This window comes from Sorex fumeus, unplaced genomic scaffold (genome assembly GCF_029834395.1).
Source record: "Sorex fumeus unplaced genomic scaffold, SorFum_2.1 ptg000034l, whole genome shotgun sequence".
Lineage (NCBI taxonomy): Eukaryota > Metazoa > Chordata > Mammalia > Eulipotyphla > Soricidae > Sorex > Sorex fumeus.
Genome location: NW_026606091.1, coordinates 10,823,426 through 10,839,154, shown reverse-complemented (window position 1 = coordinate 10,839,154; position 15,729 = coordinate 10,823,426). Strand labels below are relative to the sequence as shown.

Below are 15,729 nucleotides of genomic sequence, written 5' to 3'. Positions count from 1 at the left end.
GTCTGAAAATTTCACAAATTCTGGGAAACCCTGGAAAAAGAGATCTCCATAGGGAGAAGAGGGAAGATTGTGTTAGGATATATATATAGCCATCTTGAAGATTCACTCATTTAACAAACAATCGGCTCCAGTTGTATGTCAGGCACTGATCTAAATGCTTGAACCATATTGTCAAGCAAGGCCAATTTCAAGACACACTAACAAGAAAAAAAAAAAGAAAAGAAAAGGGACCAGAGCAATAGTACAGTAGGTAGAGAAAGTATTGCCTTCCAAAAGGCCAACCAGGGACCACTGTATAAGTGAAACCCAAGCACAAAAATTTGTAAGTGTACAACTGTACCTCATCGTGTTTCACTAATAAAAATTAAAAATAATAATAATAGTAAGTTTGTTTCTGGGCTGAAGCGATAGCACAGCAAGTAGGGCATTTGCCTTGCAAACGGCCAACCCGGGGTCAATTCCCAGCATCCCGTATGGTCCCCCGAGCACCACCAGGAGTAATTCTTGAGTGAAGAGCCAGAAGTAACCCTTGAGCATCGCCAGGTGTGACACACACAAAAAAAGTTTGCTTTGAATTGGTTCCATGATGTATTCGATATGCCAAAAACAGTAACAACAAGTCTCACAATTTGTTGTGAGACATTACTGGTGCCCGCTCGAGCAAAATCAATGAACATCGGGAGGACAGTGATACAGTGAACTGGTCATATCCACCCATTTGGATTTAGAGGTTGAGGTATTTTTTTCATATATTTGAGGAAGTTGCCATATTCTCTTCAATTTCCTGAACATTTTAAATTCACCATTGTTTTTCTGTACTATATTTTATCCAGGTGATAAAAATCACTTCAGGAACACCAAGTCAAAATTTCCTGAACATATCCTAAATCCTAGCTGTGAGCTGAAAACTCAGCCCCACAGAAGTTACAACTCTCCTCACTGATGTTATTTTCCTTTGGTTTCCTAATAAATTAGGTTAGCCAGTTCTGATTTCTGAGTCTCTATTGCCTTTCTTAAGAAAACCAGTTACTGTGCAACTCTTGTTCTGTAGCCAGGTTTATTTCTCATTCCAAAGTTTTCATATTTTTCCTTTCCTTCTGATTCTTTAGAAAATTTTCTATACCCTATGCTTGTAAATAACTGCAAGTTCTCCTTACTATGACAGGGACCCATGCTAAAATCTGGTCAGTATTCAGGCCATATGGTTCTCAAGATATACTGCAGGCTAATAATAAAGATGTTTGAATCAAATTCTAAAGATTAAACATATTGTGTAAAGATTGTAAATAAATGAATTTTTATATTAGAACCTTAAAAAAAAAAAGGCCAACTGGGTTCAATTCCTGAGTGCAGAGCCAGCAGTAACTCCTAAACATCGTGTGTGTGTGTGTGTGTGTGTGTGTGTGTGTGTGTGTGTGTGTGTTTATCATATAGCCTGATGATAAATGCAAAGGCAAAATAATCACACAAACTAAAAGAGATGCAGAATGGAGGAAGGACACATTTTCTGTCATAAACACGTAAGTCAGAGTCAGCAGTTCCTTCTAAGGAAGGTGACTTCTGGAAAACAGCCACACGGGTAACTACAAAGTCTTACAAGCACAGGAAATAGTAAGTGCAAAAGTCCGAAATGAATCAAGTACTGAAAACTTGTTCACGTAATGGTGCAGAGGGTAGGATATGTTTGCCTTGCATGTGGCCAGCCTGGGTTTGATCGGGGCATCCCATATAATCCCCCGAGCAACACCAGGAGTAACTCCTGAAAGCAGAGCCACAAGCCTCAGCATCACTGGGTGTGGCCCAAAAACAAACAAAAAAAAACCCACTTGTTCTAGAACTGAGGAGTAGATTTAAACACACATACACACACACAATGTAACGTACTCATCTGTAAGAAAAGATGAAAATGTGCAATACAACACTATTTGGATAAAACTATAGCATCCAGGTGAAGTCAGTCAAATGGAGAGGGGCAGATACAGAATGATCTCTCTGACATGTGAAATATAAGGAAAATTAGTAAGGAAATAACAAATGGCCAATGGTAGGGGCATCTGGGAGAGTCTGGTCAATGGCAAGGGCACCTGGGAGAATTTATCTACAGAACTATTTGCCAAAGATGGTGGGTGGCAAGAAGATCTTAAGACACTGGTGGAGGTATACACTGATTTTCTGGTTGTGGGTATGATGTGGAAACATGGTATGCCTGAAACTTGATTATTAGTACTGTGAATCACATACCAAAATAAATATCACAGGGGAAAAAGTTATGGGAAGGGAGGGAAGGAGGGAGGACAAAGGCCTGTTCTAGAAAGAGCAAGGAGAGTCAGAAGCAGGGAGGAGGAAGAGAATGATACATCATGTCAACGAGAAGGCTGACCATAAAAGGCTTTGTAGACGTTTTACAATGTTGGCCTATGCTCTAAACGTAGACATGTATTTATGAAATGAATGGCTACTACAGGAAGAAAAAAGGAGTAAGACCTGAATAGAACCAATATATCTGCTGTCAGATGCAGAATAGACCTGAAGGTAAAGTCAATGTGGCTGCCAAAGAACTAGAGGAGAAAAGAGGTGAAATTTCAGGACAATGACAGTTCAAAGCTTTTGATCTAAGAAACTTCTCAAGGCATTTTTACATTAAAAATTAAACCACTCATACATTACTAAGGCCACTTTTCACTGACAGAAAAAGATGGAGGGGGTCACAGCAACAGTAGAGCAGGTAGGGTGTTTGCCTTGGACAAACCAGCCTGGGTTCAATCCCTGGCATCCCATATGGGCCCCCCCAAGCCCTGCCAGGAGTGTTTCCTGAGGACAGAGCCATGAGTAACCCTTGAAAATCACTGGGTGTGGCTAAAAAAATAATAATTAAGTTACTAGCAATTGAAATCTAGAAACAAATCTCACAGGCAGAAAGAGCAGGAATTCCATTTTTGATATCTAAGCATTAGATGTCAAATGAATATTCGAGTGTCAAGCAGAGCATTAGCTACATGAAGCCCTATTGGGAGAGATAGATCTTAGAGATATAAAGAATGGTTCATCAGTATTAAATAAGAATTTTTCGGGGGGTTGGAGGGTGGGGAAGGCAATGTTCAGGGATTACTCCTAGCAGTGTTCAAAGGACCGTATGGAATGTCAGGGATAGAACACAGGTTGGCTGTATGCAAGGAAAATGTCTTACTCACTGTGCTATTTTTCCGGCCCCCAAAAGCTTGCTTAGCTTTGTCCACCCCAGAATTAGCAAATTTATCTGGGCACAGCACTTTTTTCTAGAAATACCTGTTAAGTCTACAGTCATCTTTCCTGGAAAAACACTACCAATCCCTCCAAGTCCTCAGTCCGGTCTGCCTTTTGGGTTTCATCTTTGGTCTTACAGGAAATACTACAATTCTCTCTCTGCCTGCTGTTCTCTTCCTTTCATGACAATTCTCCCAAAGTCATCATCGACATCTCCCAACAGTCCACTACTCTTTCTGATAAAGAATAGAAACTAAGGTAGTTGAAAATAATTAAGTACTTCCTCTCTCTCTCATTAAGTCTGTTTGCATTTCAGTTGAGCTTTTCTTTTTTTTTTTTTGAAATTTCCTTGACACAATTCTCTGATCTGACCTCTAGGTCACAAAGTCAGATTTGTTGTTTCCAGAGGTTCAGTATCCCCCCCTTCCCTGTTTCTACACTCCGCGTCTTAATTCACATTAGCTTACTTTAGTAACTGCTTAGAATTGAGGTTCTCTGCGCCTGAGTTCATCCCCTGCACTGCTGTCAGAATAATTGCCTAAAATGCTATTTCCATCACATCATTTCCCTGTGAAGGAGTCGCAGTACGTTTTCAATTGTTTGCCAGGATAAATGAAAATTCCGATTCCTAGCTTTGAAGCCCTCCATCAAGAGTCTCACTTATTTGACTTCATTTCCACCTGCTGTCTAATTCCACTTTGACTAAAATGATTTTCAAAATAGTACCATGTGCTCAAAATTCTTCCCCTTACCAAAAATAGCTAACTTTTTCATGGCCCTAAACTCTGAGGAAAGTTCCACATTAGACTTTATATTTGGGGTGCAGTGGGTTATATTCGGGAATGTGCTCAATAATCTATGGAAAGGGAAAATTCGTATTCTTGTACACACAAATCATGAGAAAATAATGGCTATTACAAAATATGTAATTCAGAAAAAGAGACTCAGCTAATGGGGTCCAAGTACAGTGTTTCCTGATGATCCAATCTCACTCTGTCGACAATAAACTTTAACAGCATCCCAGAGAAGAAGATAAGGTTATCAACATTAACAGCATATCACAAGAGTGACAATAATATATTACTTTAATAAACTATGGAAGAAGAAACTGTGGGCTTATAGTTTCTGATCTAGTCCCTAAATTCTGGAATCCCAATATGCTTTAGAGACCAGTTAAATAGTTGGTTATGTAAGTAGTTTATTAAGGCAGTAAAGAAACTGAACATCCCCAAAAGATGACAGTCACCAAGAAGTGGGTCACTGGAGTAAATCTTGTAGATAGATGACTAATATCCAAGTTTACAAAATACAATGCTTATTTTTTTTTGCCATCATAAATTTTATTCCCGATGCGGGAGACAGATTCCTTCCATCCCAAAATGAATCACCTCCTGCCCTGATGAGATCTAGGGAGGGTCTCTGCTGCCCACGGAAAGGAGGGGGGGAAGGGCTGGCAGTTCCCTGGCCTATGGATCTAGTCTCCTGTTCTCAACAGAGGACAGTTGCCCCCCCCCCCCCACTATTACTTTTTTCCACCTGTTCATTCTTCAAAAAAAACAAACAAAAGCCATGACAAAACAACACAGCACCCGACTGTCTAGGGGAGGGTCCTGGCTGGGCCAGGAGGGCAGAGGGCCGCGGGACTGTCACTGTGTCTGCTGCAGGGCCTCCTTCCTTGCTGCATCTTGCAGTAACTGTGTGTCAACCTCATCTGCTGGCAACTGAACATAGTTCTTCACCGACAACATATGGGGGTATTTCTCAGGGTCGGTGACACTGATATCCGTTAATTTGATGTTGAGATACTGATCCACAGAATGGAGCGTTCCACAGATGCTCAGGTCATTCTTGAGTTCCACCACCACGTCCTTGCCCACAAGGGACTTGAAAAAGGAATAGAAGAGCATGGTGTTTGCGCGGGAGTGCTGGCCAGGCCGGTCAGAACCGGGCCGGGGTCCGCGCGCCAGACGCACAATGCTTATTTTAATGTGACATTTGGAAAATAAATACCTATTTCAAAGTCTAGAAATGTAGCCCAGCAATAAAGAACTTGTTTTACATGCATAAAGTCCTGGGTTCTATCACTAGCACAACCAAAAGGAATAAAATAGAAATTCGGCATTTTAAATCTGTACTAACTTCACCATTCCTATTAAAAGTGGTCATAAAGCACTCTCAACACTAGTTGGGGGGTCAAAGTGATGGCAGATAGGGTCGGTCACTTGCCTTGCACATATTCAATCCCCAGAGAACCACCAGGAATGATTCCTAAGTTCAGAGTCAGAAGTAACCACTGAGCATGACTGAGTGTGCCCCCCTCCAAAAAAAAACTTAAAATAAAAAATAAAACACTATCCAAGTACAATACAATTTTTTATCATCCTTAATTTGGTACCCTTGGCCAAAAAACTACAAAATGCCTCTGCTGGAGACTGGTGTTTCATAGTAATGACAATCAATTACCTTTCAAGGTACTAAGTCATAGTCTCATAGAAAAAGCTTTTTGGGGGGTAGGTCACACCCAGAGATACTCAGGGGTCTCTCCTGGCTCTGCACTCAGGAATTACTCCTGGCAGTGCTTGGGGGACCATATGGGATGCCATGTGCAAGGCAAACGCCCTACCCACTGTGCTATCACTCCGGCCCCAGAAAAAGCTTTTTTAAAAATACGAATACTTGCTCTGGCTTTGGCAGTGTAGCATGAAGTCTATTTTACTTTTAATTCCATAGTCCCTTGAGCATTGGAAACATTAAAGAAAACATTTATATATTACTTAATAGAATGATGTTCTTTACTAAATTGTAATCAATCACTACATGCTACATAAACGATGTCACAAAAAAAGTGTTCATCACTAAACGGTCCTTTTGCCAGTAGTGCAGTTAAATCTAAATCAGAAGGGAATTTTTTCATAATAGCTTTAAGTTCAAAGTTAATCAAAGCATTTGTCTAACTTAAGCATTACCATCTTAACTGCAAACTTGCTTCATCCCCAGAGGAATACATCCAAGAGAATCTATCTCTCTGTTTTGCACGAGAGAGAATAATGGAGCTGCAGCTATATAAAGATACATATAGAATATTTGAAATTTCCCAAATTTGTCTAGGACATAAAAGTATCCACCATATATCACTCAAAACTATTTAGTGTCAAATTCAAATGCAGGGCTTAATCTGAAAAACAAAAGAAAACCTACCCAAATACAGCCACCTAGCCCCATGGGAAGCCAAAGGAGGGATTTTACAAGGGAAGAAAGAGTTCAAAGATCACAGACAGAACTTGACCCTAGTATTCTTGACCACAAATTTGTATACAGGAAAGATGTAGGGCAGTGATTTAAGTGGAAGTCAGGGCTATAGAGAATTCACTCTTGAAGTTACATTTACATGAACAGTATCATCAGCCTACCGATTTTTTAAAAAATATATATACCTCACTCATATTAAGAAGACTTTTCAGAAATATAAAATACAGGACACGAATGTAGTTTTTAATTCCTCTATAACTTAAGCTTTGACACCAACTGCTAAGGATTTTCAGCACATATTTTGAAAAATCCCTTCACTGTTTTTTAAAAAATAACAGGTTATCCAAAAGTTGATAAGCATCATCAATAAATATATATTACTGTATACATTTCTCAAAATTGTGACTCAGAAGTATCTAGCAGAAGCAGTACGCCTACAAAAAAAAAAAAAAAAGAAGTATCTAGCAGACTCTCCTACTTTGCTCCACCTTTTAAAAAAATAAAACTATTTAGAATAAACAGTTAACACTTTTCAACCACCCACCTTGCCCTGCTGTCTGGCAAGAATACCTTTCTTGTTCTTCAACCTTAGCTCCTCTCTTACCACGACCTGGTCCCTAAGAATTTCTAAATACCTTTCTAGAAGTGTGGCAGCTGGATTCTATTTCACCACACTGTATTAAATCCTGTCACCTGCCAGAAACATAAGCTACTGCTCTCACTTCAAAATCCAACTGCCTCCTGTATTCTCAAATTAACAGAACAAGACAATTTGAGCCCTCCTAACCGTAAGATTCATAAAAACAAAAAGATCATGGAGAAATCACATAGGAAAAGTTTTTTACAATAAAGAACAAGTGTAAGAAAATCATCATTTCAAATCATCATATTCTCAAAGAAACCACTAAATCATGATTAAATTTAGTTGAGAATAGAAAACACTTCATGTTGTTAGACAATAATCTCCAGATCAAGCTGAGGCAGAGGGCATGACTAAGTGGTATGACAGAGCCAATTTAGCAGAAACTGTCAATGTAACAGCTACTGACAAAACTGTCAGCCCTCCTTCAATATTAGTCTGCTCTATCCTTTTATTTTACTTTTACCATTACATTAGAGCATTATGCTTCAGATGTGCCTCACGGATACACTACACTAAGTTTTCTACCTTCACCACACATTTGCCTCTTTTAAAAGTCCGGCTCACCCCCCCCCCCCCCACCCGCCCCGCACTTTCCCCTTTCATTCTGGTAACCACTGGTTGCTTTAATATTCCAAAAGTTCATTTTCTCTGTATTTAGTTCATCTGCTTTCTCTGTATACCAACTCAGTGAAATTACACGGAATTTGTCTTTCTCCATCTGGCTTATTTAACAGAGCATGACACCCTCAAGATCCATCTATCACAGGATTTCATCTTTTTAATGGCTAAATACATTCCATTACATATATGTATTTATTTATTATAACATCTTCTCTATTCCTTTGTCACTCAATAGGCACTTAAGTTCTTTTCCATTCTTGGCTGTTGAAAAAATGTAATAAACATGGGAAATGCATATATCTCTTCAAAATAGTTTTTGCATTGGGGCATATATCCAAAAATGGGATAACTCAATGATTTTTTTTTAATTTTTGAGGAATCTCCATATTGTTTTCTATAATGGCTACACCAAATTACATTCCCACCAACAGTGTAGAACTATTTTCTTCTTTCCACTTTCTCTCCAATGCTGTTTCTTGTCTTCCAGATACTCACAAATGTGAAATGGTATCTTATTGCTGTTTTGGTTTGTTTTTCCCTAAAAATAAAAGAACTTACATTCACATGTTTATTGGCCATCTCTATGTCTTCTTTGCTCGAGCGGGCCCAGTAACGTCTCCATTGGAGACTTTGTTGTTACTGTGTCTGGCATATCGAATACTCTCGGTAGCTTGCCGGGCTCTCCGAGAGGGGCGGAGGAATCGAACTCGGGTTGGCCATGTTGGCCGCTTGTAAGGCGAACGCCCTACCCGCTGTGCTATCGCTCTGCTCTCTTATAATAAAACTACAGCCGAATCAGCTTTATGACATTGCCTAGTCTCATGTATGGTTACGTATTACCACATATATGATCCAGCTCTCTTCACTACAGCTTAAGCAGATGTGTGCAGCTTTCAGGTGGAAGCCTGCTTTCTCCACTTTCTTCCCAATCAAAAACAGATCTTGGCAACAACTCAAGTTCACCTGCATATACAAAGACAATGCCTCTAGCTAGGACACTGTTGAAGAAATCAGATAGAAGGAACGTGGATCCTTAATCTGCTATTGCTTAGAGCAGAACTACACACAAGGAACTCCAACTATTACATGAGATAGAACCACACGTCTATTTTTGACCAAGCCACTTCTTTCAGGGATTCCCTCTGTTGTGGTATCTAATAATTATATTGGAAATCTGAGATCACTTTCCTTCCTTTTTTTTCTTCATTGGAGAAACAAAGAACCTGAACATTGGAGAGGTTAAGCCACTTGCCAAAAAGGTAAACAGGTATTCCTGGAGTTCAGGTGAGAAGGGAGTTTCTTCACTTCCAAGCTAGTGTTTCCCAGGGTCACCAATAATATGAGGCATGATCACATTCCTGCGTTCTGTCCCAGGGACCTTAAGATCTGTAATTCAATAGCTGAATAAAATTGGGTGACTATGAGTTCTGATAACCTCACAGGTTTCAATCTACAAAAATACATCAAAATGTGATCAGATTCCTGCCTTTACAATTCCGTTCCTTCTCGGTTATAGCACACCCTACTTACTCATAGTTTTGTTCTATTTTTTTTTTTAAATGGGAGTCTAAAATAAGATCAAAGGCAGGAAATTCCAAGTTAGAACTGATTGCTGTCCAGGAGAATCAGGCATTAAAAAACAAAACCACCAACTGAAATAATGCCTGGCTTATTATATGTTCTCCACTCATTCTTGAATAATCCTTTTAAAGTACCGTATACAAGTATTTATGCCAAATGAAAAAGCAATCGAAGGACTTTTTAATCTAAAAACTTATTTCTATCATTTTTACCATACAGAACCTAGGTTTTCAAAGACATCTTCAAATTAGTTGCTCTTTGAGTAGTTTTCCAGTATTAAAGTGGGGGGAAAGAGGGAGAACATAACTAGTGGTGCTCAGAAACCATTCCCACTGGTGCGTGAGAGATTATGTGGCTCTGGGGATAAAATCCAGTGCTCCCACGTGCAAAGCATGTACTCCAAGTTTCAGAGCCATCTCCCAAGCCCCAATATTACCATTCTTTAGCCCACTAAAAAAAATTGTAATTGTGTAACTTCCCTGCCCACCACCCCCTGCTTCCCTTTCATGCCCTTCCTGATGCTACAAAGACCCCTGAGGGCAATCTTTGATTACAGTGCTTGCATTCTAATCACCTGAGGTTATTGTGGTACTCACACATCTTTTTAGAGTTTTCTTTCTGGCAGAGTCACACTCCGTTAATTTTTTTGCTCTCACACACCTGGTTGTGATTCAGCCAGATCTCACTTGCAGTACCAGGGATCAAATACAGCAGAGCTGCTAGGATCAGCTTGGCACACCCAGTACCACCTTGGACTGTACTCACTCTTTACACTTACAAGGCAGGCATTCTAAGCCATTAGGCCCCTCTGTACATGTCTAAATATTTTATTTTGATTCAAAATAATTTTACATAATAACTGTAACAAAAATGATGTCCAATAATTCTAAAGCTCTTCCCCCCCAAAAAAAATCATTTGAATAGCTAAAATTTCTACATTTATAACCAAATTTCAAATACCACTTAAGTGAAATTATAGTAAAATATCACAGAGTTCATTTCACTGGTTTTTTATTTTTCATTTTCTCCTCTCAAAATTAGTCAAATTTGTACAATGGTTCTCTAAAATAATTTACTTCTAAGCAAAAATTAATATGATACAAACTGCAGCACTTCTGGGATAGTGATATGATATTTAAGATGTTCTCCAAAATATTCTATCGTTTCCTCAGGAATAAAATAAGAGGAAATAATACAAATAGAATAGACACTAATAAGAGGAGCATTGAAGTTCATGAAACCATTTTTCACTAAATATTTGAAAATGTTTATGAGAAAGGTTGTTTTAGGGTGGGGTGGGTTTTTTTGATTTGGGGGGTTACTGGGTTTTGTTTTTGTTTCTGTTTCTGTTTTAACAAAACAAAAGGAGACCAGGGATTTGGCTCAGCGGCAAAATGCCTGCCTTACATGCATGAGACCTGGTTTCAATTCCAACAAAAAGATAAATAATCATGCACAATTAGAGATTAGACAATGTTCTGAGCACTTTGTATTTATTAATTTAATCCTCACAAAATCCCTATGAGATATGTACTCATTTTACAGATAAAGAAGCTTAGGCACAGAAATCTGAATTTCACAATGTCTCACAGTTAAAGTAGTAGATTTGGAATTCAAATCCAGGTACTCTGGCTAGAGGTGTCAAGAGAAGAACCTTAAAAATATAAATTATGGCTGAGTTCTACTTTTGGTTATTCCTGCTTCCTAATTTTTTCAAAAGAGCATGTTTTTTTTATCAATTGAATAAAATTACCAAAATATAAATCTTTATTCGGGTATAACGCATTCTTTGAAAAATAAGGGGTCTTGGAGCTAGAGCAATAGTAAAGCAGGTAGGGTGAATGCCATGTACACAGCCAACTTGAGTGATATCTCCGCATTCCATATAGTTCCCCCATGTGAGTACCGCCAGACATGACCCTGAATGCAGAGCCAGGAACACCTTGAGTACTGCTTGGTATAGTCCCCACAAAAAAAAAGGAAGGAAGGAAGGAAGGAAGGAAGGAAGGAAGGAAGGAAGGAAGGAAGGAAGGAAGGGAGGGAGGGAGGGAGAAATGGAAGGAGGAGAGAGGATAAAGGAAGAAGGGTATGGGTAGACGAATCTGACTTTCAAAAAACCTTACTTCAAACACACAAATCTATTCTTAAGAGTATCATATGTAAACAGCAACAAACTATGAAACTTTTAGAACCGGTAAAGATTTATTAGTCATTTACCTATGCTTTATAGAAAGAGAACAGAATAATATTAAACAGGGTGGAGCTGGAATGACAGCACAGTGGTAAAGTGCTTTACCACTTTAGTACACATTCAATCTGGTTTGATCCCAAGCATCCCATAAGATTTCCAGAGCCTGCCAGGAGTGATCCCTGAGTGCAAAACCAAGAGTAATCCCTGAGCACAGCCTGGTATGCCCCAAAGACTGGAAAAATAAAATAAAAAACAACACTAAACATAGATAATTTAACTAGACAGATTCAATTAATTTTTAAGCACTGAAAAAGACTTACTCCTTTTTTAAGAAAAAACATAACCAATTTAATTTTCCCAACTAGACTCCTGGGAAATTTACACCAAAATAAAAGCTGTTATTCCTAAGAAAAAAAATGTGTAGACTGATTACAAATTAAATGACATTTTTCTTGATTGCTATAAACTGACCAATCAACCACATTTCTTATTTCTTATAAAAACTAAATTCATGCAGAATGGATTCATTATAGCTTAGTTATTTCAATTTGCATTCCTAGTACTTAACTAATGAGAGTTAGAAATCAAAAAAGCAAAGAAATTTTATAGTAAAATCGCAAAGTTTCCTGCTGTTAAATCAAAGTAGTCTGAGAGGGGCAGAGAGAATATCTTCTTCTCAGTTCTATCCTCTAGAAATATAGTCACAGAAACAATACAATCATATTGTTGGAAGTTATTCTCAAAGCAGTCAAATGTATAAGGGGAAGAATGCAGTGTGAACATTAATACATATTTTTTTGCAAACCCTATGATGGTCCCAGTGAAGATTAGAAAGAATCTCTAATCTGTGTGTGTGTGTGTGTGTGTGTGTGTGTGTGTGTGTGAGAGAGAGAGAGAGAGAGAGAGAGAGAGAGAGAGAGAAAGTACAGTGCATAAGGTCCTTGCCTTTATATACAGCCAACCTGGATTCAATCCCTGACACGAACTACCTATGTTCATCAGACCCACCAGGAGTGATCTCTGAGTACAGAGCGAGAGCCAGAAGTAAGCACTGAGCATAGCCAGGTATGCCTCCACACCTACCTGCCACAAGAAAAAAGAGGGCTGGAGAGATAGTACAGCAGGTAGGACACTTGCCTTGTACATGGCCAATCCAGGTTAGATCCCCAACATCCCATATGATCTCCCAGGACTATCAGGAGTAATTCTTAAATGCAAAGCCAGGAGTAACCCCTGGGCATCACTTGGCATGCCCCCCCACCCCCTCCAAGAAAAAGAAAAGAAAATGTCTATATTCTGTGCCATTTTTGTACACGCACTATATATTTTGTGCATTACACTGACAGAACAAGTGACATAAATGCAACACAGGGTTTGAGTGACAAACTTGGGTACAAATCCTGGTTCTATCATTAGCCACTAAGATTAAAATGAATCACATACTACCTCAATGCCTGTTTCCTCATCAGCTAAAGAGGGGGATACCTGTCACGAGGTAGGATGTATCAATATGACATGTGCCTGAGTACCAAGAGGGATCTGTAAAGTATGTGCAAAAACCAAAAAAAGGGGGGGGCAGGGGGGGAGTAGGGTGAGTCCCCCCTTTCTTGATAGTCAAGGAATGTAAGTGTTAAAAAAAAAAAAAGAAAAGAAACTTGAGATTTAGTGATAAATAGAACATCTCTAACCCTAAACCAGGGTGAGGTATTGGATCTAAGGTAGCACTTTCCTCCCATTGTTCATCGATTTGTTCGAGCAGTCACCAGTAACATCTCACAACAAATTGTGAGACTTGTTGTTACTGTTTTTGGCATATCAAATACGTCACAGGTAGCTTGCCAGGCTTTATTGTGCAGGCGAGATACTCTCAGTAGCTTGCCGGGCTCTTCGAGAGGGGCAGAGGAACTGAACCTGGCTTGGCCGAGCTGACTGTGTGCAAGGCAAATGCTCTACAGCTGTGCTATCGCTCCAGCCCTGGATCTAAGGTACCAGATGAAAATTAAGACACCAGCCCCAAGATTACGAAATGCATGTGATTTCCAAACTATTGCTGACTTCAGGAACCAGAGAGTTAGTACAGAAGGAAAGTTGCTTACCTTGCATGTGACTGACCCCAGTTCAATCTGGCACCACATATGGTTCCCTGAGTACTACTATACCTGACTGCAAATGCACCTGCTGAAGCTTTTCAACAGCTTCTCACAATTTTATAATAAAACCTGACTTCTTTACTACAGCCAAAAGGTCCTACATGAACTGATATCTCAACTTGTCCTGTGTTAGGAAGCTTCCGCCACTGACTGCAGATTGCTCAGTGAACTGCCCATGTGCTCTTTCCACGTCCAGTTCTGAAGACCTCAGGTCCCTCCACAAGTTTCTTGCTATCAGAGCTCAAACAACTGACTTCTCTCACTTTCCTCCCTTCCCTTGTGATTTCCCACTCCCTTGCCAACTACTGTACTGTACTGTACCCTTTGCGGCTTAATCACATCTCAGATGTTCATCCTGCACGTATTTCTGCTGCCGCTCCCTGCTTTCAATTCAGGAGGGTGGGAAAAAGCTGCACTCCTCAGTGAAATTCAAACTCCCAAAGGCAAGAATGTAGATTCTGCTGGACCACTATAGCATATAGAAAATACCCATGCAATGACTATCCCCAGAACCACACAATGCAGGACATTGGATTTTAAATGGCTGTAGGAAGAAACAGCCCCAATGTGTCAGGCATTCCACAAAACACTTTAAGTGACTAATCCCATTGGATCTTTCCTCGGAGGCAGATATTATTAACTTAATTTCCCATAAGCAACCAGGAGCTCAGGGAGGAAGTAACTTGCCCGAGGTGATAGAATTGATATTAATAGCCAGGATTTATTAAAAATGTTACCATGTGCCAAAGCAGACAACGTCGAAGCTCTCTGAATGTATTCTCTAACCCGATGTTCAAAACAACCCCATGACACCAGTACTATTATTATCCTCATTTTCATATGAAAAACCATGTGAGGTAAAGAGAGGTCAAAATTAATTGCCTAATTATGTAAGAAGAGAGCATGGATATGAATTGTGCAGTCTGTCTCCAAAGTGCAAATTCTTAATCACTTCCCTACAAAGTGCAGTTGATCCTAAGTTTTTGTAAAATTAAGATCATACATTGCGGTACTTCACTCAGAATCAGGCACACAGAAACACTTTAAAATGTTAGCAATTATTACTGTTCTTGATCTAAATTCAATACCTGGTTTCATCCCTATCTTTCTACATCTCAGGGAATCAAGAGACTTTTTAAAAATGCCTAGGTTGGCCTCTATGGTATTGAATCAAGTTCCCAAAGCAATTCATCAGCATATGCAAACAGCTCTGGTCCCTGGGCATATACTGCATTCCTAAAGCCATGTAATAAAACTTGAACGTGCAAAAGGTGCAATTTGGAGAGGTATTCCAGGTTGAGCATGAAACACAGACACTATCCATTGTCACTTAACTCTCATCCTTGTAGCAGCAGCACTGCACCTTTCATATTTTATGTTATTTAATTTTATGCTTTCATTTTATTGCTGACCATTCCACTTAAAAGCAATAAGAATCTTACAAAGGATAAAGATTGGCCACTTAGGGACCAGAGAGATAGTATAGCGAATAGGGTTTCTGCCTAGCATGCAGCCCAGCCAGGTTCAATTCCAGATACTCCATATGGTCCCCTGAGCCTGCCGTAGTAACCCCTGAGCCCAGAGTCAGGAGTAAGCACTGAGCATCACCGGGTGTAGTCCAGAAACAAAAATAAAAAGAATGGTCACTTTGGACACTGAGATGTGACTCCAAAAGTAGCACACAGACATGCCTTATATGTGCGAGGCGCTGGGACCCAACTCTGTTACCCACGATCCCCTAAGCACCTCCAGGAGTGGCCCTGGTGGCCACCAAACACCACTGGGAGTGTTATGGCCCTTTGAGCACTAGAGGGAATGGCCCCTACACCAACAACACAAGAAGATTGATCATCTTTCAATACAACAATTAGTGTCAATCTTTAATAGCTGCACGTTTCTTGCCCCCTGATGGCAACACTCTCCCATTTACATCTTCCCTTTATTTTTCAGAATAAGTAAATATTCACAGAATACTACCAAAGTCACAGATGACTACACTGTTGTTGCAAAGGAATGCTTAGCTGGGAGGTAGACCCACTTAGCTCAGTGAC

General features: G+C 39.6%; 2 protein-coding genes across 2 annotated transcripts in view; both read right to left on the bottom strand.

Annotated features, from left to right (window-relative positions):
- Positions 1–15,729, bottom strand: part of FOCAD (focadhesin) — a 339,599-nt gene that overhangs the window by 305,269 nt on the left and 18,601 nt on the right. The gene's annotated exons all lie outside the window — the stretch shown is intronic.
- LOC130026372 (U6 snRNA-associated Sm-like protein LSm2) lies at positions 4,839–5,208 on the bottom strand. The gene has a single exon (XM_056117151.1). It carries the CDS (start codon positions 5,148–5,150, stop codon positions 4,890–4,892), a length of 261 nt encoding a protein of 86 aa, XP_055973126.1. The 5' UTR covers positions 5,151–5,208; the 3' UTR covers positions 4,839–4,889.